The sequence below is a fragment of the Lissotriton helveticus genome, chromosome 9 (genome assembly GCF_964261635.1).
Source record: "Lissotriton helveticus chromosome 9, aLisHel1.1, whole genome shotgun sequence".
Lineage (NCBI taxonomy): Eukaryota > Metazoa > Chordata > Amphibia > Caudata > Salamandridae > Lissotriton > Lissotriton helveticus.
The window spans coordinates 243,137,819-243,162,331 of NC_136070.1; the positions used below are offsets into that span (position 1 = coordinate 243,137,819).

Here is a 24,513-nt window from a genome sequence, read left to right on the forward strand (position 1 = left end):
GCAGAAGTAGAAAACAGTGGCACAAGTATACAATAAAAGCATAAGCAGGAGACAAAGGTACATACAAGGAACAGATGGTAAGCAAGGACTAGTGGACAGCAGAGGCACAAGCAAGTATAGAATGGAGATACAAGCATGGAATAGAGGCACAAGCAGAGAACATAGACATGCATTGAATAGCGTCACAAGTTATGCATTGAATAGCGGCAGAAGTAGAAAGCAGTGGCATAAGCATACTATTGAAGCATAAGCAGGGAACAAACGTACATACAAAGAACAGATGGTAGGCAAGGACTAGTAGACAGCAGAGGGACAGAAGGTACATACCAAGAACATATGGTAGACCAGGACTAGTGGACAGCAAAGGCACAAGCAGTAGTCAGTGTGGCAACTGATTGCAAACAGTGGCACAATCATATAATAGAAGCATAGAATAGAGATACAAGCATGGAACAGAGGCACAAGAACACACACACATGAGCGCCCATGCACGCACGCACATACAGACACACCCCCCCGCACACATACACACACGCGCGCACACACACACGAGTACCGACCCCGCACACATACACACACACAAGTGCACCAAGACCCCCCCCCCCCCCCCCAGCCCTTTTTAACTTACTGGGCCAATCCCGGGGGACTCTGCCCTCAGCACGCGGCAGGGGCAGGCACCGGGCATGTGCCTCGTGCCCCCTCCGCAGAGTTCACGCTGCGGCTCTTGCCAGCTCATTTTCCGGGGCTCCCTCTTGGTCAAGGGAGCCCCGCAACACTTGAGCAACCTCCTGCTGGCGGCCCCGGGGCTCTCCACTGCTCACAGGAGCCCCAGGCCGCGATACGCATTTATTCCGCCTGCCTCCTCTTCCGGTCCGGACGCGGGCCCGCCCCCGTCACAGGCGACATTGCCTGACTTCCGGTGCGCCGCGGGATTCCGGCGGCATTTTCTGCCACACAAACCTTGTTTTTATTTAAAACCGGCCAGTTATCTGGGGACTCTTGTGGTTCACTATCCCCATGATTGTGACCAGTCGCTGTTACCAACCTTAAATATTGATTTCGTGAGCTTTCTTTTGTGGAAAATACGTTTCTGTTCGCCGATAACACATAGTAGTACATCTAGCGTATTGTTCGCAAAAGAGAAGTCGAAAAACACAAACACAACCCCTGCGTTATTGCATGAAGAGGAGTGTCTCGGGTCAAAGGTGAGTCGGGGTTGCAGGCATGGTTCATGACACCAACAGTCCTTGAACAGCAGTCTTGCCAACACAGACCTCATAAGCGGCTGTGGCTTGTAGAGAACACACATCCTGTGCGAGGATAAGGACCACTCGGCTTCGTGTAATAATTATGTAATCAAGTGTCTGGCTAAATCAAACTATTACCATCTGTGTCAGCTGTTTCTTGTCCAACCTATACCAGAAGGTCAAGGAAGCGTGGGGCCTAACTTACATTCTTATACAAAGTACCCAGCTTCCTAGTTATAAGACAATACTCTCACCTTTGACACCGTGGTCCCTACAACATATCTGATCTGGAGAAGTTGCAGACAGAGCCGAAGAGCCGTAGTGAGTGTCAGGATGAGAAAATAAGCATTTGCAATATAATAGGTCTCACATTTGCGAGTGTTTAAACTATTGGCATTGTAATTGACAATGCCTTTTATTTACGTTTTAAAAACCAACACATAAATAAAAGGCATTGCCATTTACAATGCCTATGGCTCTAACTCTAACAACTGCGAGACCTATTGCATTGCACATGCTTGTTTTTTATGGCAAAGGTTTCCTTGCTGCTGTTAGTGCAGGTGTTCTTGCGATCTGCAAGAGCTGTGCGCTTGGTGTTTAATATCTGCTGCTGGTAGTGTCCTTAGGGCTTTGAAGATGTATTTATCTGTGGTGTCTTGACTTGTTCTCCATTTGCGCACCAGTTGCTTGCAGTGGTGCTTTGTCAGTTTGCTTTCCTCTGTAAACCAACTGGCTTGTAGTCAGGCTCTTACTGTTGAAGTGCCCTTGAGGGGAGCCAGGATGTATGTGGAAGCGATGACCCAGCTGTTGATCTTGAAGGCTTTTGGCAAGTTGCTGGTGTGCTCTGGCCACAGTGCGGAATCCTACTCCACTTCCTCCTCAAATAATTGCTGCCAGCCACAAAATAGTACTGGACCACATAAATAGTTATTGCAAACAATGTGTAGTAAATTGTTGAACTTGTTTTATAACCAATCAGGAGCCAGGGGTTTAGAGGTAGTTCTCTAATTTGCAGATGAAATTCAGATGCTTGGACAAAAATGTAATGTACATTTGTAAATACCCATCAACATTGATTTAACATGCTAATTAGTTAGGAAATTGTAATTTTCTTTCGGAGGAGGGTAGGATCATCTTAAAGGCATAACGTACAGTCATAAAAAAACATGTATTTGTCTTCCCTTCAAGATATCCGGCATCCAGAAGAACTCTCTCTTCTAAGGAAACCGAGGGACCCTTCTAGGAAAAAACAAAAAAAGATTGATGAACTAACTGAAGATGAGGTTTTGGAACTGGAGGGACCATTACTAACTCCTGGATCAGGTGAGGCCACATTTTTTGTTTGTGTAAAAGCTACATGTACTGTTCATAGTACTAAGTGTCATTCCCAAATGTTATTTAAATACATTTAAAACTTCAAATTTTGCAATCTTTATGCCTTAGCCGAACCAAAAACCTTGTTGGCACTAGTTTGCTTAATGAACTTGCTTGGGGGACCTCCATTTATCCCTTTTGAGGTTCTGTTTGGTCGGTCATTTGTACAAGGTGACTTGGCGACAGCGACTTCTCATCAAAGCGATTTTTAGGTGTACTTTGATAGTGCAGCGGTCTGCAAGATATAGTTACCAGTTATTGAAGTTTATTTTGGCTTCTCATAGATGATCATTAGTCTCTACCATCATGCTATTAGATATTTGATCTATAATTTTCCCTCCTAAGTGTTGCTTGCTTTTCAGTGCATGAAGGAAAATTTTACATCTGAAAATCACGTTGTCATCAATCATTCACTTACTTCCCTTACAGGTATTTTCTCCCAAAAGCATTTTTTTTGTAGGTTTTATTTTTACACTATGCACTATTGCCACCACAACATCCTTTGTGCATGCCAGTGTGTGCATGCTTTATTACATGAAAGCCGCCAGACATATTGGCTTTGCTGGTGTCTTTTTTTTTTGTTGTTGTTCTCTTTTGGTCTAGCCTAAGCACTGCCTAGGCTCAATCCCCCCCCCTCCCCCCCAAAATAATGATATATATATTTATATATATATATATATATATTTTATACAGTTTATGGTCTTATAACCCTCCCATTGCCTTTTTATTTGTCCTTTCGATTGTCCTTTTAAAATCCCTGCTTGCTAGTGATAAATCATTCCTCTTTGTCCCTCGGTGTTCTTTTTCCTCTCATGGAGCACTGCCCAAGTACTGGTATCTTTATGCTTCGGTGTTTGTGTTCATTTTGTGGAACTATATTTTGCTTTGTTTCCTGTTCGTTTTTTTTTGTGTTCCTCGTAGTCAGCGTGTGCCTGCGATTTATTTATTTTTAAATTGAAGGCTGTGAAGCGTTATATATTACAAGCAAAGAAACTACACCCACACACCTACTCCTCTAAATGGCTGGTGCCTGCCTCTTTAACAATCCTCATACCTCCGTGCTCTGCCCCTTTAATTTTCTCATCTGCCTTATTCGGAAAAGACAGCTATTTTGAAGAGTTCCTTTGTGTGTTTGATCACTGAGTCGATGCAGGTGGTGAGGGCTGCTTTCTTGGCTTCTTTGATGTGCTGGTGATCGCTACTAAGGGCTGTTTTGTGAGCTGCTCAGTTGGCTGGTTTTCTTGGTAGTGTGCCGTTGTTTCTCAAGTTGATAACAGTTGCGCTGGGTAGTCCTGAGTTCTTGGGTGTACCAGCTGGACTGTTTGGAGGTCTTATTGGATTTTGTTTCAGTGGGGTGATTCGATCGGCACTGTTGGTTCTGGGCGGCCTGATCAAGGTCTGTTGAGGCCTTGGGTTAGGAGGTGGTGAGGGCCTGTGATCACTGAGTTTCCGTGACCTTGCTGCAGTGGGAGGAGATCTGATACATGGTGATGGTGTGCTGTGCATCAGTGATGGTGAAGTGTACAATGGTGTGGTCAGTCCAGGTGGGTTCTGTGGTGGGACTGAGTTTGATTCTGTTGCCGGAGGTGAAAATGGGGTTGAGTGTGTGTCCGGCTTTGGGCGTGGGCTCCATAACCAGTTGAGTGAGACTGATGTTGTGAGGTTCTCGAGGATGGTGATGGAGTTGGCATTGTTGGGGGTCGTCTATGTGGAAGTTGAGCTCGCCGATTAGAACGTAAGGGTGAGAGTCAATTGTTACGGGTGCGATGAGGCTGGGGATGACCTTGCACAATGTTGCTTGTGTTCCCAGGGACTGCAGGCAGCGCAGGGACAGCAGGCAGCGCAGGAACGGGGAAGGACCGGCCCAATACCTTAAGCTGGGGTCAAGTGAAAGAGTGGTGGCCCAGCCCAGCTTCAGAGGGCGCTGACTGGCCTGCCCTTGGCCAAGGCACGTCCTGTGATGCGGGAGCTGCAGGGAGCCTTTATCCTGCATCAGGAGGCACAACAAAGTGAAACCCAGGTGGCCCCACCTCTGGGGGTGCTGGGAAATATGCGCCTCATATGTCCGGTGGAGGGGCGTGGGGGGACTAAGCACTCTCAAGCGTGGTAGCACACAGGCAGGCAGGCCAGGAGGGGAAAGACACCACCTGGAGGGAAGGGCGAAGGCGGCTTCCCGTGATGCTTTATGGTCCCCCCCTGTTTTCTTGTGGCTCTGTGCTCAAAATGTATACTTTATGTAAAACAGTCCAGTTATCTGGGTTATACACAAACCGGTATGGTCTTAGCACAGGGGCCTCTTATCAGGGCATGCATCTTCAGTTCACAGTAACAGGTCACTGGTACGCTGGAAGAGCAAGGATGCACGAGGGGGCGTTCAGTTTATACAAAAACACTCGTCTTGTGCATCACCCATGCGATATTGATGTAATTTCAAGATGCTTATCCTTTCTCAAACAGTTACTTGAGAATGTATTTACAATAAGGTGATACATCCAGATTTTTACTTGAAGATGGTCCCATTTATCCTACAGTTGGAGACCGTTATTAAATGCACACCTTATATGGGCACAGCCTTTGTAGATTTTGGCAGTGAAGTAAAACATTCTATACAATGCAGCATGGACTTAAAAGCCTAAAATTCCTTGTCGGAAAACATTGGTTGCAAATGAAATTTGGGTCACAGACTCTTGATGCACTTCCCAGTGCCACTGGAATTGTGTATCAGGAGAGAATTATATTGTGCCTTGTACTGTTGCACATTTTAGAATAGAATTACTTCATTATTTTGCCAGTTTTGTAAGTCTTGCCTGCAACAGCGCATGCTCTGCATGTGCTCTTGCATGTGAGAGAGCTTGTGTACAACAAGGAGCCTGTTGCTTAATATTCGTTGGTTGGTTTCATTGTCGCTCTTATTTGCTGCCTTCTAATTGGCCAGTGTATGCATGGGTCAGGTACTGATGGCTTCAGCTTGATTGCTGTCCTTCCACTGATCTTTATGTGATTGAGGTACTACTTTTATTTTATTTATTTTTTCTTCTTCTCTTCCAGGGGATCCTCATCAATAGTCATAAGCATTAGAATATTCCCGCCCATGTGCGGGACCCCGGAAACACTATATTATATGTGCCCCACATATATATACTCATATATATATATATATATATATAAATACATATATATATATATATATATATATATATATATATATATATATATAAAAATGCAATAGCAGCCAAATAAAATCAGAGCTGAAATATGCTGTGTAGAATTTCCACCATACATGAATAATAAGCATTAGAAACATGAGAAACAACAACAAAGTTTGTTTAGAAACTGTTTTAATGCTCAGAAAGCAGTAGAAATTCTCATAACTCACTGGAAGCATAGAAAGCTCCCAGGCTGCATTGCAAACACAGTCTAAAAAGACTGAAAAGCTAACCTGTAGCTGCATAGCAATAAACTGACACCGTGCCTTTAAGGCACCCATGACCCCCAGTATCCCATCATGCCTCAGGAGTGACAGTTAGGTCAGTTGTTCTTTCCGGCTCCTTCAGGAAGGATCCTGGTTACACAGCTCCACTAATTTTCTGTTTTTCTACAGAAAAATACTTCACCTTTGTCTTTTTTTACACTTACTTTGACATTTAACAACTTGTCAAGTAAGATACTGTCTTTTTTAGTCAGTTTTGTGAACATTTTCTTCTGAGAATGCCTTCACTCTTTGACAAATGTCCTTCTTGTGGCAATAAGAAGGCAAAATCAGACAATCACGACGTCTGTATCTTGTGTCTGCCTGAAGATCATGATCCAGACACCTGTCCTCACTGTGAACACCGGTCAGGAAGAACTCTGAAGGACAGGGAGAGGATTCGCATTTATGGCCTGGCTCACATGTCATCCAGTGGAAGATCTCCGGTGAAGAAGGGCTCCAAGAAGGCTCAAACATCTTCACAAAAGAAGTCTTCACACCCTTCAACATCAGCGTCGGGCTCGGCGCTGAGAAAAGAACCACCGGTGGATCAACTCTCGTCAAATCTGCCGTCGACGGCGGGCTCGCCGTCGAAGAGAAGACCAGGTACGTCGACGACATCGAAGGATCCAGTCCCGTCGTCGAAATCCCCTCCGCCGTCGTCAACCGGGCGACGATCGGCGTCGAAAGGTGACTCCGCCGCCGTCAACCGGGCGACGGTCGGCGTCGAGATCCAAGGCCCCTCCGCCGTCGTCAACCGGGCGACGATCGGCGTCGAGGGAGGTCACTCCTCCGCCGTCGTCAGTAAAAGAAACGTCCGGCGTCGAGAAGTGTAACCCCTCCGCTGTAGTCTAAGAAACGACCTTCGGCGTCGAGGACCAAGACCCCTCTTCGGCGACAGGGAAACGTCGATCGGCGACGTCTCGTCGACTCTCGGCGTCGAGGGTGTCCAATACCCCTCCGCCGTCGTCGCACGGACACTCGACGTCGAGACAGAGGGCTCTGTCGACGGCTGGTCATCACCGGTCGACGTCGAGCCATAGGACTCCGTCGACGGCTGGTCATTACCGGTCGACGTCGAGGCAGAGGACTCAGTCGACGGCTGGTCATCACCGTTCGACGTCGAGCCAGAGGACTCCGTCGACGGCTGGTCGTTACCGGTCGACGTCGAGACAGAGGACTCCGTCGACGGCTGGTCATCACCGTTCGACGTCGAGGCAAGAGGATCCGTCGACTGTGGGTCATCACCGGTCGACATCGACAGACCATAGATCCTCGCATCGGTCGCCGTCGAAGCATTCGAAGTCGAGATTGTTCGACCCGCCGACCCCCCAGAGGCGTTCGGCGTCGATAAAGGAACGCTCAACGTCGATACATTCAGAAAGAAACTCTGTTGCCATGGTTACGGAGTCAGCTTCTCGTCATTCCACTTCAGTCTTCTGGTTCCTCAACAGCATCCTCGAGGTCCAGAAGCCCTGTCCGCAAGTCTCCGGTGCGTCAGCCAGATCCTTCGGCTGCGGAGATCAGACTGTCACCTAGATGGTACAGATCATTGGACCATTGGCGAAATTCAGGGGCTGCCAAACGCATGTATGAGTATGCCAGCTCTCAACACGGGTGGTCTCTTCAGAATCTGGTGGAGGAGATGGACAAGCGTAGTCCTCCCAGGCGCAAATCACCAACCAAATCTCCCAGAAGAGAACTTCCGGTTAGACCCCGATCTCCCAGAAAAGACAGTCAAGTCAGGCCTCGCTCGCCCAGAGGAGAAGATCGGGTCAGATCTCGCTCTCCTAGAAGGGAAGAGCAATCAAGAAGATCACGTGAGAGGAGGCACAGTGCTCACCGTAAACGTCGAAGGACTCCGTCTACTTCATCTACCTCTTCAACCAGGTCTTCCAAGAGAGATTACTCAACTACGCTGACGGATAGTCCTACCTCTAGATCCTCTCCAGTGGATGATATCGGCACTTATCTGGATGTCCTACAAAGAGGAGCTCAGAAGCTGAGCATTGAAATGTCTGTGCCTCAAGTTACTACGACAGTAATTTTTGAAACTTTGCACAAAAAATCCATCTCTCGACCACTGCTGCCTTTAGTCCCGGGGATTATGGACCCTGTCAAGGACGTTTTCCTAACCCCAGCGGCTATCAGAGCGGTTCCAGCACGCATACAGAAAAAATACAAACCAGCTTCTTCTGACCCAGTTTTTGTAAAATCTGACCCTCCAGCAGACTCTGTAATAGTGGCAGCGGCGAGAAAGACACATGCAGTGGCCGCTACCTCTTCAGTTCCACCAGACAAGGACAGCAAATCTCAAGACTCCTGGGGTCGCAAGGTTTGCAATTCAGCTGCCTCCACGCTGAAGGTCTCCAGTGCGGCTGCGCTGCTGGGCAGATACGACAGAGCCTTCTGGGACTCCATGGAAAGGTTCAAGTCCAAACTGCCTAAGGAAGACCAGAAGGACTATGAAGAGACTATGACAGAAGGATGTCTGGTGGCGAACCCGTTAATAAGCAGAGCTGCGGATGGTGCAGTGCTAGCGGCACATTCCTACTTACATGGGGTTTGTGCCAGGAGGTCCGCTTGGTTGCGCCTTACAGGGCTGAAGCCGGATGCGCAGCATCGCATCCTCAATCTTCCCTTTTCGGGTTCCTCTCTCTTCGGGGAACATGCTGACGAAGAGATGACCCGTATGAAGACAGAACTGGACACAGTAAAAGCGGTGGGTTTGGAAAAGAAAAAAGAATTCAAACGCCGCTTTAAGTCCAACAGAGGGAGAGGGGCTCAACGAAGGGTTCAAACCCCTCAGTGGTCCCAAAATAAGAACCAGGGAAAAACCCAGTTTCGAGGCAAAGCCAACAGAGGTAGAGGAGGTCACCAGCAATCCTCTAACACCACGAGAGGAGGAAAGGCCCGAGCAGTGGCTTCCTCTGGCGCCGTTGCCCACTCCAGTGGGAGGAAGTGCTTCACAACACATGGCAGAGTGGGTCAGCATCACAAAGGATCAGTGGGTGCTGAATATACTGCGCAATGGATACAAGCTTCGTTTCCGTGCGCTACCAAAGAGCATTCCTCCAAAGAACTCTTGCCCTCATCAGCTAAACTCGCTCCGAAGAGAGGTGAAAGTTCTACTACAAAAAAGAGCTATAGAGGAGGTCCCCCCCCTCTCATGTCCACATCTTCAAACCGGAGATTGGATGTGTTCGGTGGATCTGCAAGATGCATACTTTCACATTCCGATTGCTCTTCAGCATCGCAAGTACTTGAGGTTTGTAGTGGGAAGCAAACACTACCAGTACAAGGTGCTACCCTTCGGTCTCAAGTCCGCACCATGAGTCTTTACCAAATGCATGGCAGTGGTGGCGGCTTTTCTTCACAAAAAGGGTCTCTTCATCTATCCATACCTGGACGACTGGCTCCTAAAGGGCTCGTCTCCGGTTCAGGTAACGCACGATCTGCAACTTTGCCTACACCTGTTGCACAGACTCTGTCTCCATGTCAACTTGGAGAAGTCAGTCCAGCGGCCGACAGTCCATCCACTACCTAGGCTCCGTTCTGGACACAAAATTGGGAAAAGCGTTTCCTTCGGAGGAGAGACTTTTTTCCAAGAGTCAGAAATGCGAAATTCTGCTAGAGTCTCGGTTTCCAACAGCCCGACAAGTAGCATCCCTGCTGGGTTCCATGGCGTCCTGCATTTTCCTCATTCCAAACGCCAGGCTGAGAATGCGTCCTCTACAACAAGCTCTAGAGGACCAGTGGGACCAAGCGACAGGGCATTGGGAAGATCGTATCACTCTTTCCCAGGCGATGAAGGATGCCATCAAATGGTGGACTCGGAGAAAGAATGTGCGGGTCGGAGTACCTTTTCACCAACCTCTTCCATCCCTGTCGATAGTGACGGATGCCTCTCTACAAGGCTGGGGTGCGCACATGGGTCCACTTCAAATACAAGGTCAGTGGTCTGCGCAGGAGCAGACCTACCACATCAACATGCTGGAACTCAGAGCAGTTTTTCTAGCTCTCAAAGCTTTCTTTCCAGCGATCGAGTCCAACTCGGTCCTAGTTCAGACGGACAATACGACCACAATGTTCTATCTGAACAAGCAAGGAGGCACACGATCTCGCCCACTCTCCAGAGAAGCTCAAACAATCTGGCACTGGCTTCTCTCTCGAGGCCTGACCGTAGTGGCGGTGCACCTTCCAGGCGAGTTGAACGTAAAAGCAGACTCACTCAGCAGGCACTTCGAAGATCAGCCAGACTGGGTGCTAAACGACGAGGTGGTAGAAGAGCTTTTTCGTTGCTGGGGTCGTCCAGCCATAGACTTGTTTGCAGACGACTAAAACGCCAAATGCCACGCCTTCGCGTCCAGGTTCCACCGACCAGGGACGCAGGGGAATGCTCTTCTGATGGATTGGTCAGGAACATTCGCTTACGCGTTTCCTCCCCTGGCTCTGATTCCGAAGGTAGTGTCCAAGCTCCTCAGGTCGGACATGGAGATGATCTTAATAGCTCCGGATTGGCCACGGCAGTGGTGGTACCCGGACCTTCTACATTTCTCTGTCTGTCCACACAGACGACTTCCTTGCAGGCCGGACCTGTTGAGCAAGATGAACGGGAGTATACTACATCCCAACCTCCCATCGCTGAACCTAACAGCATGGCACCTGAGGTCCTTCAATATGGACATCTGAACTTGCCTCCCGAATGCATGAACATTTTAAAGGAGGCTAAGAGGCCTTCCACGAGAGCGTCTTATGCGTTCAAGTGGAAGAGGTTTTACTTGTGGTGTAGGGATCATCAGCTGGATCCTACTAAAGGGCAGGAGGAGGTAATCCTGCCATACCTCCTTTCCTTGGCTACTTCTGGATTGAAATATGTTTCCATTAGAGTGCATCTGTCAGCCATAGTGGCGTACAGGAAATCGCCTCATCAGATTTCTTTCTTTCAGGTTCCGGTGGTTAAGGACTTCCTCCAGGGGTTGAAGAAAGTCTATCCCCCTGTGCGAAATCCTTCTCTTCCTTGGGAATTGAACCTGGTTCTGTCCAGGTTAATGTCACCTCCTTTCGAACCTATCCACAAGGCTTCTTTGCAACATCTTTCTTGGAAAGCAGCCTTTTTAGTGGCAATCACATCAGCGCGCAGAGTAAGCGAGATACAAGCTCTCTGTGCGAAGGAACCATATACTGTTTTCCATCACAATAGGGTTGTCCTAAGGGCTCACCCTTCCTTCTTACCTAAGGTGGTTTCTGATTTTCACATAAATCAGTCCATTTCGCTCCCGCCTTTTTCCCCAAATCCAGCGACCCCAGCAGAGCGGTCGTTGCACTCATTAGATTTAAAGAGTGCTCAAGTTCTATTTGGAAAAAACCAAGGGAATCAGGAAGTCGGATCAGCTGTTCGTGAACTATGGTTCGATGAGAACAGGCTTTCCGGCGGCCAAAAGGTCCATCGCTAGATGGATTGTCTCTTGCATTAAATTGGCCTACCAGCTTGCAGGCAAGCCTTTGTTGGTGTCACCCAAAGCGCATTCTACTAGAGGGAAAGCGGCCACAGTAGCTTTTTTGCACGACATTCCAATGTCAGAAATATGCAAGGCTGCTACATGGAAATCAGTTCATACCTTTACGAGGCATTACTGCCTAGAATCTGATTCCAGGGCCGATACTCAAGTAGGACAAGCCTCTTTGAGGAATCTATTTGGGTAGCCTACGGCCTGTACAAGCTTAGTTGTTACTAGGCTTAGTATGGGTATTACTGTATTGTTACTCCTTTGCCCGCAGGGAGATGAGGTGAGGCTCGCTATTCTATTCTAATGCTTATGACTATTGATGAGGATCCCCTGGAAGAGAAGGATTAGTTACTTACCTGTAATTCTAGTTCTCTTCCAGGGGTATCCTCATCAAAGTCATAAGCAACCCTCTCGCCTCCCCGGGCAAAGGACATTCTTTAATAAGAAGATATTGTTAACCTATTTGTTACTGGGTTTGTTTTCGGTCTCCGAAAAGAACAACTGACCTAACTGTCACCCCTGAGGCATGATGGGATACTGGGGGTCATGGGTGCCTTAAAGACACGGTGTCCGTTTATTGCTATGCAGCTACAGGTTAGCTTTTCAGTCTTTTTAGACTGTGTGTTTGCAATGCAGCCTGGGAGCTTTCTATGCTTCCAGTGAGTTATGAGAATTTCTACTGCTTTCTGAGAATTAAAACAGTTTCTAAACAAACTTTGTTGTTTCTCATGTTTCTAATGCTTATTATTCATGTATGGTGGAAATTCTACACAGCATATTTCAGCTCTGATTTTATTTGGCTGCTATTGCATGTGTATATATATATATATATATATATATATATATAAAATGTATGTGTATATATATATATATATATATGTATATATGTGTGTGTATATATATATATATATATATATATATATATATATATATATGTGGGGCACATATAATATAGTGTTTCCGGGGTCCCGCACAAGGGCGGGAATATTCTAATGCTTAGGACTTTGATGAGGATACCCCTGGAAGAGAACTAGGATTACAGGTGAGTAACTAATCCTTCCCTGTCGTTCTTTTTTAACCTCTCGCCATTTGTAGCTATGTTTTACTATGCCACACACTTCAAAGAAGCTTTTTTTCCCCTGTGAAATGCAGTTTATTGTGCAGTAGATATCTGCTTTTATTGTGACAACAGAAATGATCTGCTCCTCAATCGAATTTTAACTAAGACATGGGGTCAATTGTTTATTTTATGTGGTAAGATTTCTTGCCACGTCATTTTTTTTTCTTCTCTTTTTCACGTGTGGGGAGATTTACTGAATTGCTCAAAATTGTGCTGAGACCGAACAAGGATTGGCAAAGCCAGTGGGTCTCGCCTTTGAGACTCACTCTTTCATAGCCTTATGTTAATGCTGTGCAGCATGTGCATTTTTTTATTTATTGATTTGTAAAAATGCTGTATAGCAGCATGACTAAAAATGTTTTTGAAAAAACTGATTCATCCAGTGCTAATGCTCTTTTAAGAAGATAAGTGTGTTAGCTCGGCTGCATCAGTGCTTTTTAGATTCAATCCTACCATAGAGAGAGGCTGTGTGGTTTGCTAAAGACATCTTGGGGGTATTCAGAAAGCTTCCCTGGGAATGCATTCTGTCCATTACTTACCATTGACTTGACTTTGTGGTTTGTAACTCACATTTTCTGCTCTTCTATTTGCTGGCTGTTTGTTTTAGGCTGTCCAGAGTGAGTGTGTCCCTTCCATGGAGCAAATCCTTTTCACACTACCTCCTTGTATTCTTTCACGAGTGCTCCTTTCTGTAAACAGGCCTGTAAATCTTATCTTGTCACGTTTGCTGTGCATTCAAAGACTGCGGTCAAATGCCAGGTTCTGTATTCCGAGGGAGCTTGTAGGTTACTTTTCTTTCTCAGACTTCAAAGTGAGAGGATTTACTCAAATCTTGCTGGACAATGGGGGTAGGAAAGGTTTTTTTTTTTCAGCATATTTAAATAAATTGTGTAAGTATTTGTAAACTGTACAGTTTTCTTCGTAAAACTGGATGTCTGTGCTAATGTAATAGTCATTTCAATTGAAAATCTGTAGTCTGTAATGGCCACGCGCTACCACACCATGCATACCCCCTATTCACCACTGCACTCTACTTTGAGCCACTCTACACTGCTGTATGCCACGGCACTATGCAACACTCCAATCTACAACACTGCATTCTATGCCGCTGCACTCTATGCCTCTATACTCTGCAATTCTCTTATGCCAATGTACTCGACATCACTTCACTGAACACACCTCTGCTATTCCAGTACACACCACTCTATGCCACTCCACTCTGACACAACTTCACTCTTCGCCATTCCACTTTGACACTCCATGCCACTAACTTTTAGTCATGCTGAGTAGCAGCCATGCTGGTTTTCAACATGGCTAAAACACATTGGCAAAGCCAATAGCTTTGCGGCAGTTCTAAAAAGCAGGTGCTGAGACAGGGGTTTTGAAGCGCTTTTTGGCGAGTAGCACGCTACTCTAGAACCCATAAGGATTAGCGTTATATTAGTATGGTGAAACATGAAATTAATTTCAGTGGTGGATATGTTAGTCCGTTATTTGGATTGAGAAAGATTGGGGAGGGGTAGAAAAGGGAAAAAAGGTTTACATTTATATAGCGCTTGTAACCCTGATGGGGTGTTGAAGCGCTTTATTGACGAGTAGCACGCTACTCTAGAACTTATAAAGGATTAGTGGCGAGTTAGTATAGTGGAATATGTAATTTGAGACGTGAACATGTTAGTCTGTTATTTTGATTGAAAAGGATAGTGGAGAGATAGGAGTGAAGGACTTTTTTATTATTTTTGTATTTTATTTAGGTCATAGCAGCAGGAGGAGGCTTTTGGATGAGTAAAAAGGGTTTTTGGAGGGGAAGAGTCAGAGGGAAGAGCTTACAGGTTTGCTTTGGGGGATCGGTATAGTAAAAGATGTCAGATGATGCGAGGAGGGGTAGAGTTTGGGAGGGTCTAGGAAGGGTTATTTTGGGGAATCATAGTAGTGGTATGAGGTTTGGGATAAATGAGAGTAGATGTAGAGGATATATTGATAGATGTATAGGGTGAGAGATAAGGTAGTGCATTGGAAAGAGTAGTAGAAAGTAGTTTGAGATGAGTCAGAAAGTTGAGCTAGAAGATGTATTGAGAGAAGTATAGGCTGAGAAATAGGGTAGTTCATTGGAAATGCCAAATTAGAAAAAAGTGATAAATATATAGATCCATAACTACATCGGAAGTACATAGATGCATAAAGGAGGTAAGTATATGTAGAGTAAATATATTTATAGAGGTACAGGACGAGAAAGAGGGTAGTGCATTAGATATGCTTTTTCAGGAGAAAAGTAACAGACACGCAGATCCAAGTACATGGAGGTACATAGAGGCACAATAGAAGCCAGTACAGGTAGACCTACTCTTGTAGGTGGAAGGTTGCTTGTATTATATGCAGGGCACGAGTCGGGGTACCACGCGGGTGGACGGCATCCCCCCACTTATTTCCGAGGGTTTTTCAGGGTGGACGCCGTCCACCCTGCTAAATCAAAACCGCGTCCACCATTAAAAAAACGGGAGCGCGGCGCGCACAAAGTAAATAAAGCATTTCCGTAATTTGAACCGGGCACAGCTTGCCCCCACCTCCCTTCTTGACTCCGAGGCTGTATGAAAGCTCCGACCCCCAGCAGCAGCAGAACTGTAGAGGCACAGCGGGATGGCAGCCCTCACACCTCCAGCCCTTGATGAGCTGTTAAGAGGTGCGTGAAGGTGACAGAGGGAGGTGCTGCAGGTTCAGGAGCAGGGGCATCCATTCGCATGCAAACAGCCCTGAATGCGTCTTGTATCTGCTATTTAGAGGGGGGCTCACACATTCCATTTCTACCCAGGTCCCCAAACATCCTAGACTCGGCCAGATTACACCCCTGATTACACCGAGGCAGCACCTGCTTCTCTTCACCGAGCTTAATTACTGTCCCTAATTTGTAAGCAAACCTCGGTTCTTCAAACATGCATAATGTAATACAATAAAGAAATGGCACAATCGCACCCACACTGATGAACAAAGTATGGAGGACAATCAGTTCAATCAGTTCTCTTAGAGTATCTTCTGTAAGTACTGTATATCACAGTGGGGGGTGGCATTTTGGACATAGAGCCTGTCTTCTCGTTGTCTTGTGCAGGAGGGAGCGAGAAGCCCAAGATGATACTAGAATACTGCATGCCCACCCTGGTGGATCACCTTCCCTCTCCTGTGATGACTCCTGCTCCTGTCCCCCCATGTTGTGGCTCCAGTCCACCCCCGCCTGTGATGGCTCCTGTCCCCCATGTGGTGGCTCCAGTCCACCCCCGCCTGTGATGGCTCCTGTCCCCCCATGTTGTGGCTCCAGTCCACCCCCGCCTGTGATGGCTCTTGTCCCCCCCTGTGGTGGATCCTGTCTCCGCCCTGGGTGGCTTCTGTCCCAGTCCTGGAACGGCCCCTGCAGCGAGGGTGAAGTTCTTGATGGGCCTCTTCTCAAAAGGGCTCAGCTCAAAATTAATATGGAAAGGTGGGCGAGTGAGTAAGTGAAGGGATGTGTGAATGGCTGGATGAATTAGTGAAAGGGTGAATGGATGAATGAAAGATTGAATAAATGGATAATGAGAGAGGATAGATGGATTGATGAGTGAGGGGAAGGATGGAGAGAAAATGTAAATAGCTGGATGTATGGGTGGAAGGGTAGCTGGATGATTGATGAGGGGAAAGATGGATGAGGGGAAGGATGAGGGATGGAGGGGAAGGATAAATGGATGAGGGGAAGGATAAATGGATGAGGGGAAGGATGGATGGATGGAGGGGAAGGATGGATGGATGAAGGGCAGGATAGATGGATGGGATGGGTGGATGGGTGAGGGGAAGGATGATGGATGAGGAGATGGATGGATGGATGGAGGGGAAGGATGGATGGATGAGGGGCAGGATAAATGGATGGGATGGATGGATGGGTGAGGGGAAAGGATGGATGGATGACAGGAAGGATGGATGAGGGGATGGATGGATGACGGGAAAGGATGGATGATGAGGGGAAGGATGGATGGATGGATGGATGGATGGGTGAGGGGAAGGATGGATGAAAGGAAGGATGGATGAGGGGAAGGATGGATGGATGACGGGAAAGGATGGATGATGAGGCGAAGGATGGATGGATGGATGGATGGATGATGAGGGGAAGGATGGATATATGGATGGATGGATGATGAGGGGAAGGATGGATGGATGGATGATGGGGTGGGTGAAAGGATGGATGATGAGGGGAAGGGTGGATGGATGGATGATGAGGGGATGGATGGATTGATGATGAGGGAATGGATGGATGATGAGGGGGTGGGTGAAAGGATGGATGGATGGATGATGAGGGGAAGGAAGGAAGGATGGATGATGAGGGGAAGGATGGATGGATGGATGGATGGATGGATGATGAGGGGAAAGGATGGATGGGTGATGAGGGAAAAGGATGGATGGATGATGAGGGGAAGGATGGATGGATGGATGGATAGATGATGAGGGAAAAGGATGGATGGATGATGAGGGGAAGGATGGATGATGAGGGAAAAGGATGGATGGATGATGAGGGAAAAGGATGGACGGATGATGAGGGGGAAGGATGGATGGATGATGAGGGGATGGATGGATGGATGGATGATGAGGGGAAGGACGGATGGATGGATGATGGGTGTGTGAAAGGATGGATGGATGGAGAGTGGGTGAAGGGATGGATGGATGGGTGGGTGAAAGGATGGATGGATGGAGAGTGGGTGAAGGGATGGATGGATGGATGGATACGTGGGTGGGTGAAAGGATGGATGGATGGATGAGTGGGTGGGTGAAAGGATGGATGGATGGATGATGAGTGGGTGGGTGAAAGGATGGATGGATGAGTGGGTGGGTGGATGGTGGATGGGTGAAAGGATGGATCAGTGGATTGGATGGTGGGTGGGTGAAAGGATGGATGAGTGGGTGTGTGGATGGTGGGTGGATGATGGGGGGTAGGTGGATGTGTGAAATGATGGATGGATGGATTGATAAGTGCAAGGGTGAATGAATGGACATATGAGTGAAAGGGTGGGTGTAAGTATGGATGAGTGAGTGAAAGGGAGAGTAGATGGACAAAAGGATGAATAGATGTGTGAAGGAGTGAAATGATAGATGGATGAGTGATAGGGGCAATGGATGGATTCATGAGTGGATGAGTAGATGGATGGATGGATGGATGGAAGGAAGGAAGGCTAAGTGAAAGGGTCGATGGAGAGAGGAAGGGAGGATGGATGGATGACTAAAAGAGTGGATGGGTGGAAGGATTAGTAAGTGAAAGGATGGCTGGATTGGTGAAAGGGTAAATGGCTGAATGGATGAGTGAATGGATGGATGGGATGAAGAGTGGATGGATAAGTGTACAGATGGATAGGGTGAAAGGGTGGATGGATAATGGAGGATGAGTGAAAGGATGGATGAGGGGATGGATGAAGGGATGGATGAGTGAAATGATAGATGGAAGGATACATGATGGATAGGTTTGCAAATGGTTGAATACTTTTGGAAATGGCTGGGCTTACTTATATACTATTGCACAACCTCTGATGTGTCTGTAAAACGTACCTATTGTCCTAAAGTTTTGTCCTGAATTTTGACCTCCTGTCCTGAATTTGTGTCCTGAATTTTGACCCTTTGTCCTGAATTTTTACACTCACCGTCCTGAATTTGCACCAATGCCAGTTGGTCACCCTAATTCTTTGTGCGGTAGAACCAAGGCTCTTTAACACAGCAGCATGAGAGTGACGAGAGAGAAACCTGGCAGAGTGCTGCCAAAGAGCTCTCCCACTCAGAATATTTCATTATTCAAGTGATCGTGAACAATTAAGGGTAAACTGAGATGTGAAAAACTAAACACAATGCGATGCGGCTGCACGAGACTTGAGGAGTTAATTAAGTATTAGTACTAGCAAGTGTGCTGTAAGTTAAATGAAAACATTTTACATGCACTGTGCGCCTCGTGCGTGTAGAATCAGAGTCCCACTAGACCCGGCCCTGCCAATTAAGTGCCGGCGCTAAGCACTGGCACAAATTACGCCCTGCATTGAACAATTGACACCAGGCTACAAAATGTAAGTAGTATGATGGTGTACCCTTGTGTGTTCTTCCGTGTGTCGCTGTTTCCACATGGAATGTTTAATGATGACAGCAACGCCCCCTTCTAGTTTGTGTTGTTGGTCTGAATTGAATAATTTTGTGGAATGGGGAGGTGTAGGATGGTGCTGGATTGTTCATTTAAACATGACTCCATGATGACGTCTGACTTGGCATTACGTATGTCAGTATATTTTTAATTTAGGCTCAATCCTGTCAGTGTTTGTGCCCCCCTATCCAGTAGTGCAATTATCCAAAGTTTTGCAAAGGTTCTGCCCGCTTTCTTCAAGGGGTCCCCACAAAATGACATCATGAGCTAGGCCCACCCCGATTTTATAGTAAGTAGTCTCTGTAAAGGGGGAAACAACCATTACAATGCATGAGTCATAATCGGCCCTTTTTTTAGGAACTATCACAAAAATAAACAGTATTAATACAAAGTAAAGCAATGTTTATATTTTGTTGCACTGAAGTAAATTAAGGCAAATAAGTCAAACTAAAATATACCAAAACTAAATACATTTCCTAAAATAAATAGAAATAAATAAATCTGCTAAAATAAATACAATGGCCAGTTAATATATCTAAAATTTAGGCATTGACCCAAGCTAATGCCCCGGCAGCTCCATTGTCTTCAGCCAAGATTCCCAATGTTAGACTAATGTTCTGATTTGTTACCTTTGCTTCAAATTGTAAAGCGCTCTGATATCCTTCGGGATCAAGTTCGCGCTATATAAAACTTTATAAATAAAATAAATAAATCTAGCCACAGCTAGAGAGAGGCAGCTGGGACAAAACTATTTAATACAGAGTCGCTAGTTTACAATAGGTGGGGAGATAACATATAACACTCATCAATAGAATAACGTGAATATGGAGCCCTACTGTGTGTAATAGTCATTGTCGAGTGTGGGAAGCAGCCTCTCTGGGAACCTGTAATGTATACTAAATCTTGCAGTCAAACTTTCCTGTAGCGTTTTGAAAATGTGTTCATGTCACCTTCGCCAAACTTCATCCACATTTGGGCTGCTAATTCCTCCATGCAGGGACCTTAAGTCACAGGCTTAAGTACCAAGCAGCTTCAATTGTTAAATCTTGCATTATATGCAAATGATAGATCTGCCTTACATGTGATGTCACTTCCTGCTGTGATGCCACTTCCTGTTGTGATGTCACTTCCTGTTGTGATGTCACTTCCTGTCGTGATGTCACTTCCTGTGACCACGCCTACCTTGGAGAGTCCCCCCACTTCTTTTTTTAGGACTTGTGCCCTTATTATATGTCTGGATGCAAAGACAAAAGCAGCAAAATACCCGTGGGCCGGCACACTATGCTCCTCAAAGATTTTTAGCTTCGGTGTTGAGACGCCCATAATTATATCGAGCACGCCCCTTTGATAGAACTCCCCCCGCTCCCCCCCCTTGTTTCTTTAATCCCACTTAAAGCCCTGCGGCAAGATCAAACTGCCACCAAGTTTGAGTTTCTGCTCAGTCCTCTATATGCCTCCACCCTAGTTGCTAATCCATGTAGCTGTGCCCTGATGTTGAGCTGCGAGCGCGCACGAGGAGCCGCCACAAAAAGGCTGTACGTTTCCGCTCTCCCCATCTGTGTGAAACTCCAGTTATACTCCTTGAGGCACCACCCCTCTTATTCCCATCCCCTCTTATTCCCATCCCCTCATATGCGCCTCCATTCAACTCCCGAGCCAGAATGAGTGTACAGTTATCGAAATTACCACTTCTCGCTTGATTTGATTTGCTGCACAGAGAATGGGGTTGAAATAATTTATTTTTCTCTTTTATTCCTCGTGTCCGTTGTTTTGTTGATGCTGTTTTTGAGTTCTGAAATGTTATGCAAAATCCTTTCGCAGCATGAAACATCTGTCGATTGATTTGCTTAGCACACGCCTGCCATCTAGTGGATTTATCCAGTTTAGTTATATATATATATATATATATATATATATATATATTTTAACGCACCACACCCTCTGTAAATTGACGGACGAATTGTTTACAACCAGACTTGGCAGGAACTTCCTCATTAGCTCTGGTTAAACTAATTTTCCGAGTCCCCCGAAACTATTGGTGTATATTTAGGCTGTCTGCCCCTACCCGTGTCTCTCTATGTATTGAAACGAACACTACTCTCCTACAGACCAACTTTGGTCCCGGGAAGGAGTTTGTTTCTCCAACGACTATCGTGGCCAATCCCGAGTCCGTCTACAAAAACCTAGAACTGACCCCACTAGAACGAATCCAAGCGATTTACACTGTCGAAATTCCGAGCTGATGCCGGCATGTGGTCAGAAAGTTAATTCGAACTGTCGCATGGGTAGCGGCACTGGCTCTACAACTTCTGCTTTGCTATGCTCCGAGCCGTCGTTGGAATTAATAAATGCCTTACGCTCTCAGGACCACGAACAAGAGCGAAGTATGTCCGCACATTTGGGCTGGTCCTCGACTCTCCCCATACCCATCATTCAACGGAATGTCTCTCTGCCACCTCCATTGTTACCTCGGATGCACCTAGACACCTCTTCTTTGATAATCCTTTTATTAAAAAAGCAAAAAAGATCATATCACCAACATGACTGGGTTCACCCACACTATCACATTTTACAATCAACATAAAAGTAATTCACAACCTCACTTACCCATGGACTTGCCATTCAAGCAATGGCTAGAAATACAAACTATAACCAAACCGAATTGTCGCTTACTATCAAATAATGGTTTACACTCCCTACTACTGCACTGTCTGGTCAGAATTTGTTATGGGCAGTGCACAAATGTGTAATGATCGTTGGGTTGGCTTTCAACTCACGCCTAGAGATTTCCTGGCATTTAGGAATGGAGAACGCCTTCACATGTGAATTTGTAGCACAGTATCACAACTACCAAACAAGGAATGGTTGTATTGTTGCCTAATAGAATCAATAAAGGGTAAGGTGCACATTTCCTTGTTTAAAGCTAGCTAACTGGGGAATTTAGGATCTAAAAAAAGTATCAAATAAACTGTAGCGGGCAGGAAGGGTTATATATTGAACTTTTAAATTGCAGTGTTGGTTTTAAACCTGCACTTTTGTCAGAAGATAACCCTTTCAAATACCTTAAACAGACTCGTCTGAGTTCATGCCTGCAAGTTCTATTGAAGATGAAATGTTGGAATTGAAAGACTTAATTGTGACGTTTTTTCATGGGCGTGGTGAATTTCATACTACTTTGTGGTGTTCAAATAAAGGAAAACCTGAAATCTCGATAACATATTCTGTGCCACTCTGCATCCAGTTGCTTCGGACTTAAAGCTGGCCCTTCTGTTAAGGATGATGCTCTGTGTATTTAGGTGTTTGCACAGCAGAACATAGCCGAAGGTAGTGGCGTAATGTACCTCGCCGGTGTCATAGATAGTTTGCCGCAAAGGAGGGGAGTTGTTGGATGAGTGGAGAGGAAAGGTGCTTTTAATGTGTTAGTTTTTTTTTCTTGGATTTTGTCTCTCGTCTGACAATGTCCTGGTTGTGAGTTGCGACCTGCTAGATATGGTTACATTTGTCAGCCAAATAGACCTGAGTACAGCACATGATGGTCTTGTGGATGCTGTGGCTGGTATTAAAGATCTAACTTGCTGGGGAACCAGTGCAGTTCCATCAGGGCAGACCTGATTTGGATATATTTCTTTAAGCCCTTGATGAGGTTATTTTAGTTATTTATCAATTTGCTTTCTGTTTTTAGAAAGAAAAAAGGCAAGAAGTTAAGGGTTTACCTCCTAGAATGGTAAGAGAGCTGGTTGATACTAAACGCCTTCTCTCACTACTCTATAGCAATAGCAGTGGGCACGCCCATTCACTTCACCCTATCACTATACTAGCGGGAAAACCAGTAAAAAACTGACGTCCCCTTGCCCCACACTTCAGACTCTTCCACACATGGATTAAACCCTAGGTAAAAATATTGGTTGAAGGTTTCTCATCAATCCAGCATTGGAAGTTGCTACAAAGTTACCTCTGTTAATAGTGATATAGTAAGGACATTAATTTTTTTGGTAGGGCTCGCGCACTCTCGATTAAGACTTTCCTTCTTAGAGGCGTGTATTTATCTTGAAGTTTGAATATAACCTTGCTGTTACACTGCCATTCCTGTGCCAATGGAGACAGGAAAGCATTTATTGATTATATCACAGGACAGCCATGGAAATGTAGAAGCACTTGACCTTTAAATGCAGACCGTAAACAACAAATTTGCATGTGCAACGTTCTCTACCATAATTTGGATGGTTTTGGACTTTAAAAATACACACATTTTTGGGACCAGGCACCATCATTTAACTAAAGGTATGAATACACAGACTACATGGGGCTGAGGGTCACATGACTTCATCACGCCAGGAGCACCCTCTTTTATAGGGCTATTACACCACCAGATCACCGGTACCAAAGGTGGTGTGTGACCATAGGAAATAGAGGAAGCGTGCTATGCAAACTCTAGCAGACGTTATTCCAAGTTTAAGGTTGCTTGTCGTTGACAGAAGTCCTCGGCAGGACTTGGAAAAGCTGTGCTGCCCTATTCTGATATGCTTGTGTTTTCATCTCAGTGGACTGTTTGCTCCCACTGAAGGTTCTTCAGCTTTTATTATGAGTCATTTGAAAAGGTATGTCCATGTAGAAGGGTTGAAAATTTCACCCTTGTACCAAGCAATAAGGCTCCAATTTGAGATGACCATTTTTTTTGCGTGCCCCTGATGGGACAGCTACCTACTGGCCCTCCACTATGGAGCCCAGTTTCTCACCCAACCTGTCTCCCATTACTAGGGTCTTTGCCTTTTCTTAACAAGTGCCTTTGTAGTGTACAAGTTTAGTTTTGTAATCAGTGACCCTTAGTTGGTCATCGTGTGCTAATTGCAGAAGACTGTTTACTCTCTAGTGGCAACACATCCATAGTGGACTATCATCCTGGCAATTGGTTGTTTAAAGCCCCTTACATACTGAAGTTGACTATTTGTTCTGAAGGAAGTATACTCATTCTCTTTTTTTGTACAACCAGATCCTCTTTTCTCAATTGAATCTTTTCTCTCCTTACTGTGTTCTAGTTGTCACCCGGCAAGTAGAGCACTTTGTTTCAAAACGTATAGCTGAAATTATATTGATTGGTCCGACCAGCTGACCTACAATGCCTGCTCTAAGACCTGGGAAGGAACTGGACAAAGCAAAATGCTGCTCCTCCTCCTGATTGCAGGGATTGTTCATTAGAAAGCTAGCTCTAGGTTGGTTCTGACTTCCTGCTAGTGTCACCTAACAATGAAGATCGGCTTTGGACTTTATCGGACTTTGTAGAGCTTGCTTACCAGTGTAGTGAAAATGTTTGTCTAAGACAAAACCTTAGGTGCTCTTTGCTATTACTTACAGGGCAGAGAGAAACACTGGAGTCTTACAAGCTTGGTGATGTGTCACAACTAGAAGAAGCTGCCTTTCAAGGGTAAAGCATCAATTTTCCTGTAAGGAAGACATGCACAAGACAGTCGTTCTGGAATTAAAAGGACTTTGCAGCTCCGCTAGCTAGAATTACCAAGATCTAACGAACTACCACAAAGAGGCAAAGAGCAATACTCTTCTTTCCAGGGTTACATTTGTAGTGAGCCTGCACCATCCCTGGTCTCCCTGGTAACCTAGTGTCTAAACGTATTCAGACCCTGGAAGCGACAGATATTTTTCCT

The 24,513-nt window shown here is 45.8% G+C and overlaps 1 protein-coding gene across 2 annotated transcripts in view; it reads left to right on the forward strand.

Moving 5' to 3' along the window:
* Positions 1-24,513, forward strand: part of FERMT2 (FERM domain containing kindlin 2) — a 612,725-nt gene that overhangs the window by 298,200 nt on the left and 290,012 nt on the right. For both annotated transcript variants that reach the window (XM_078659827.1, XM_078659826.1), the window contains exon 4: positions 2,436-2,570. In XM_078659827.1, the coding sequence (XP_078515953.1) occupies positions 2,436-2,570 (135 nt within the window). The remainder of the gene's footprint in view (positions 1-2,435; positions 2,571-24,513) is intronic.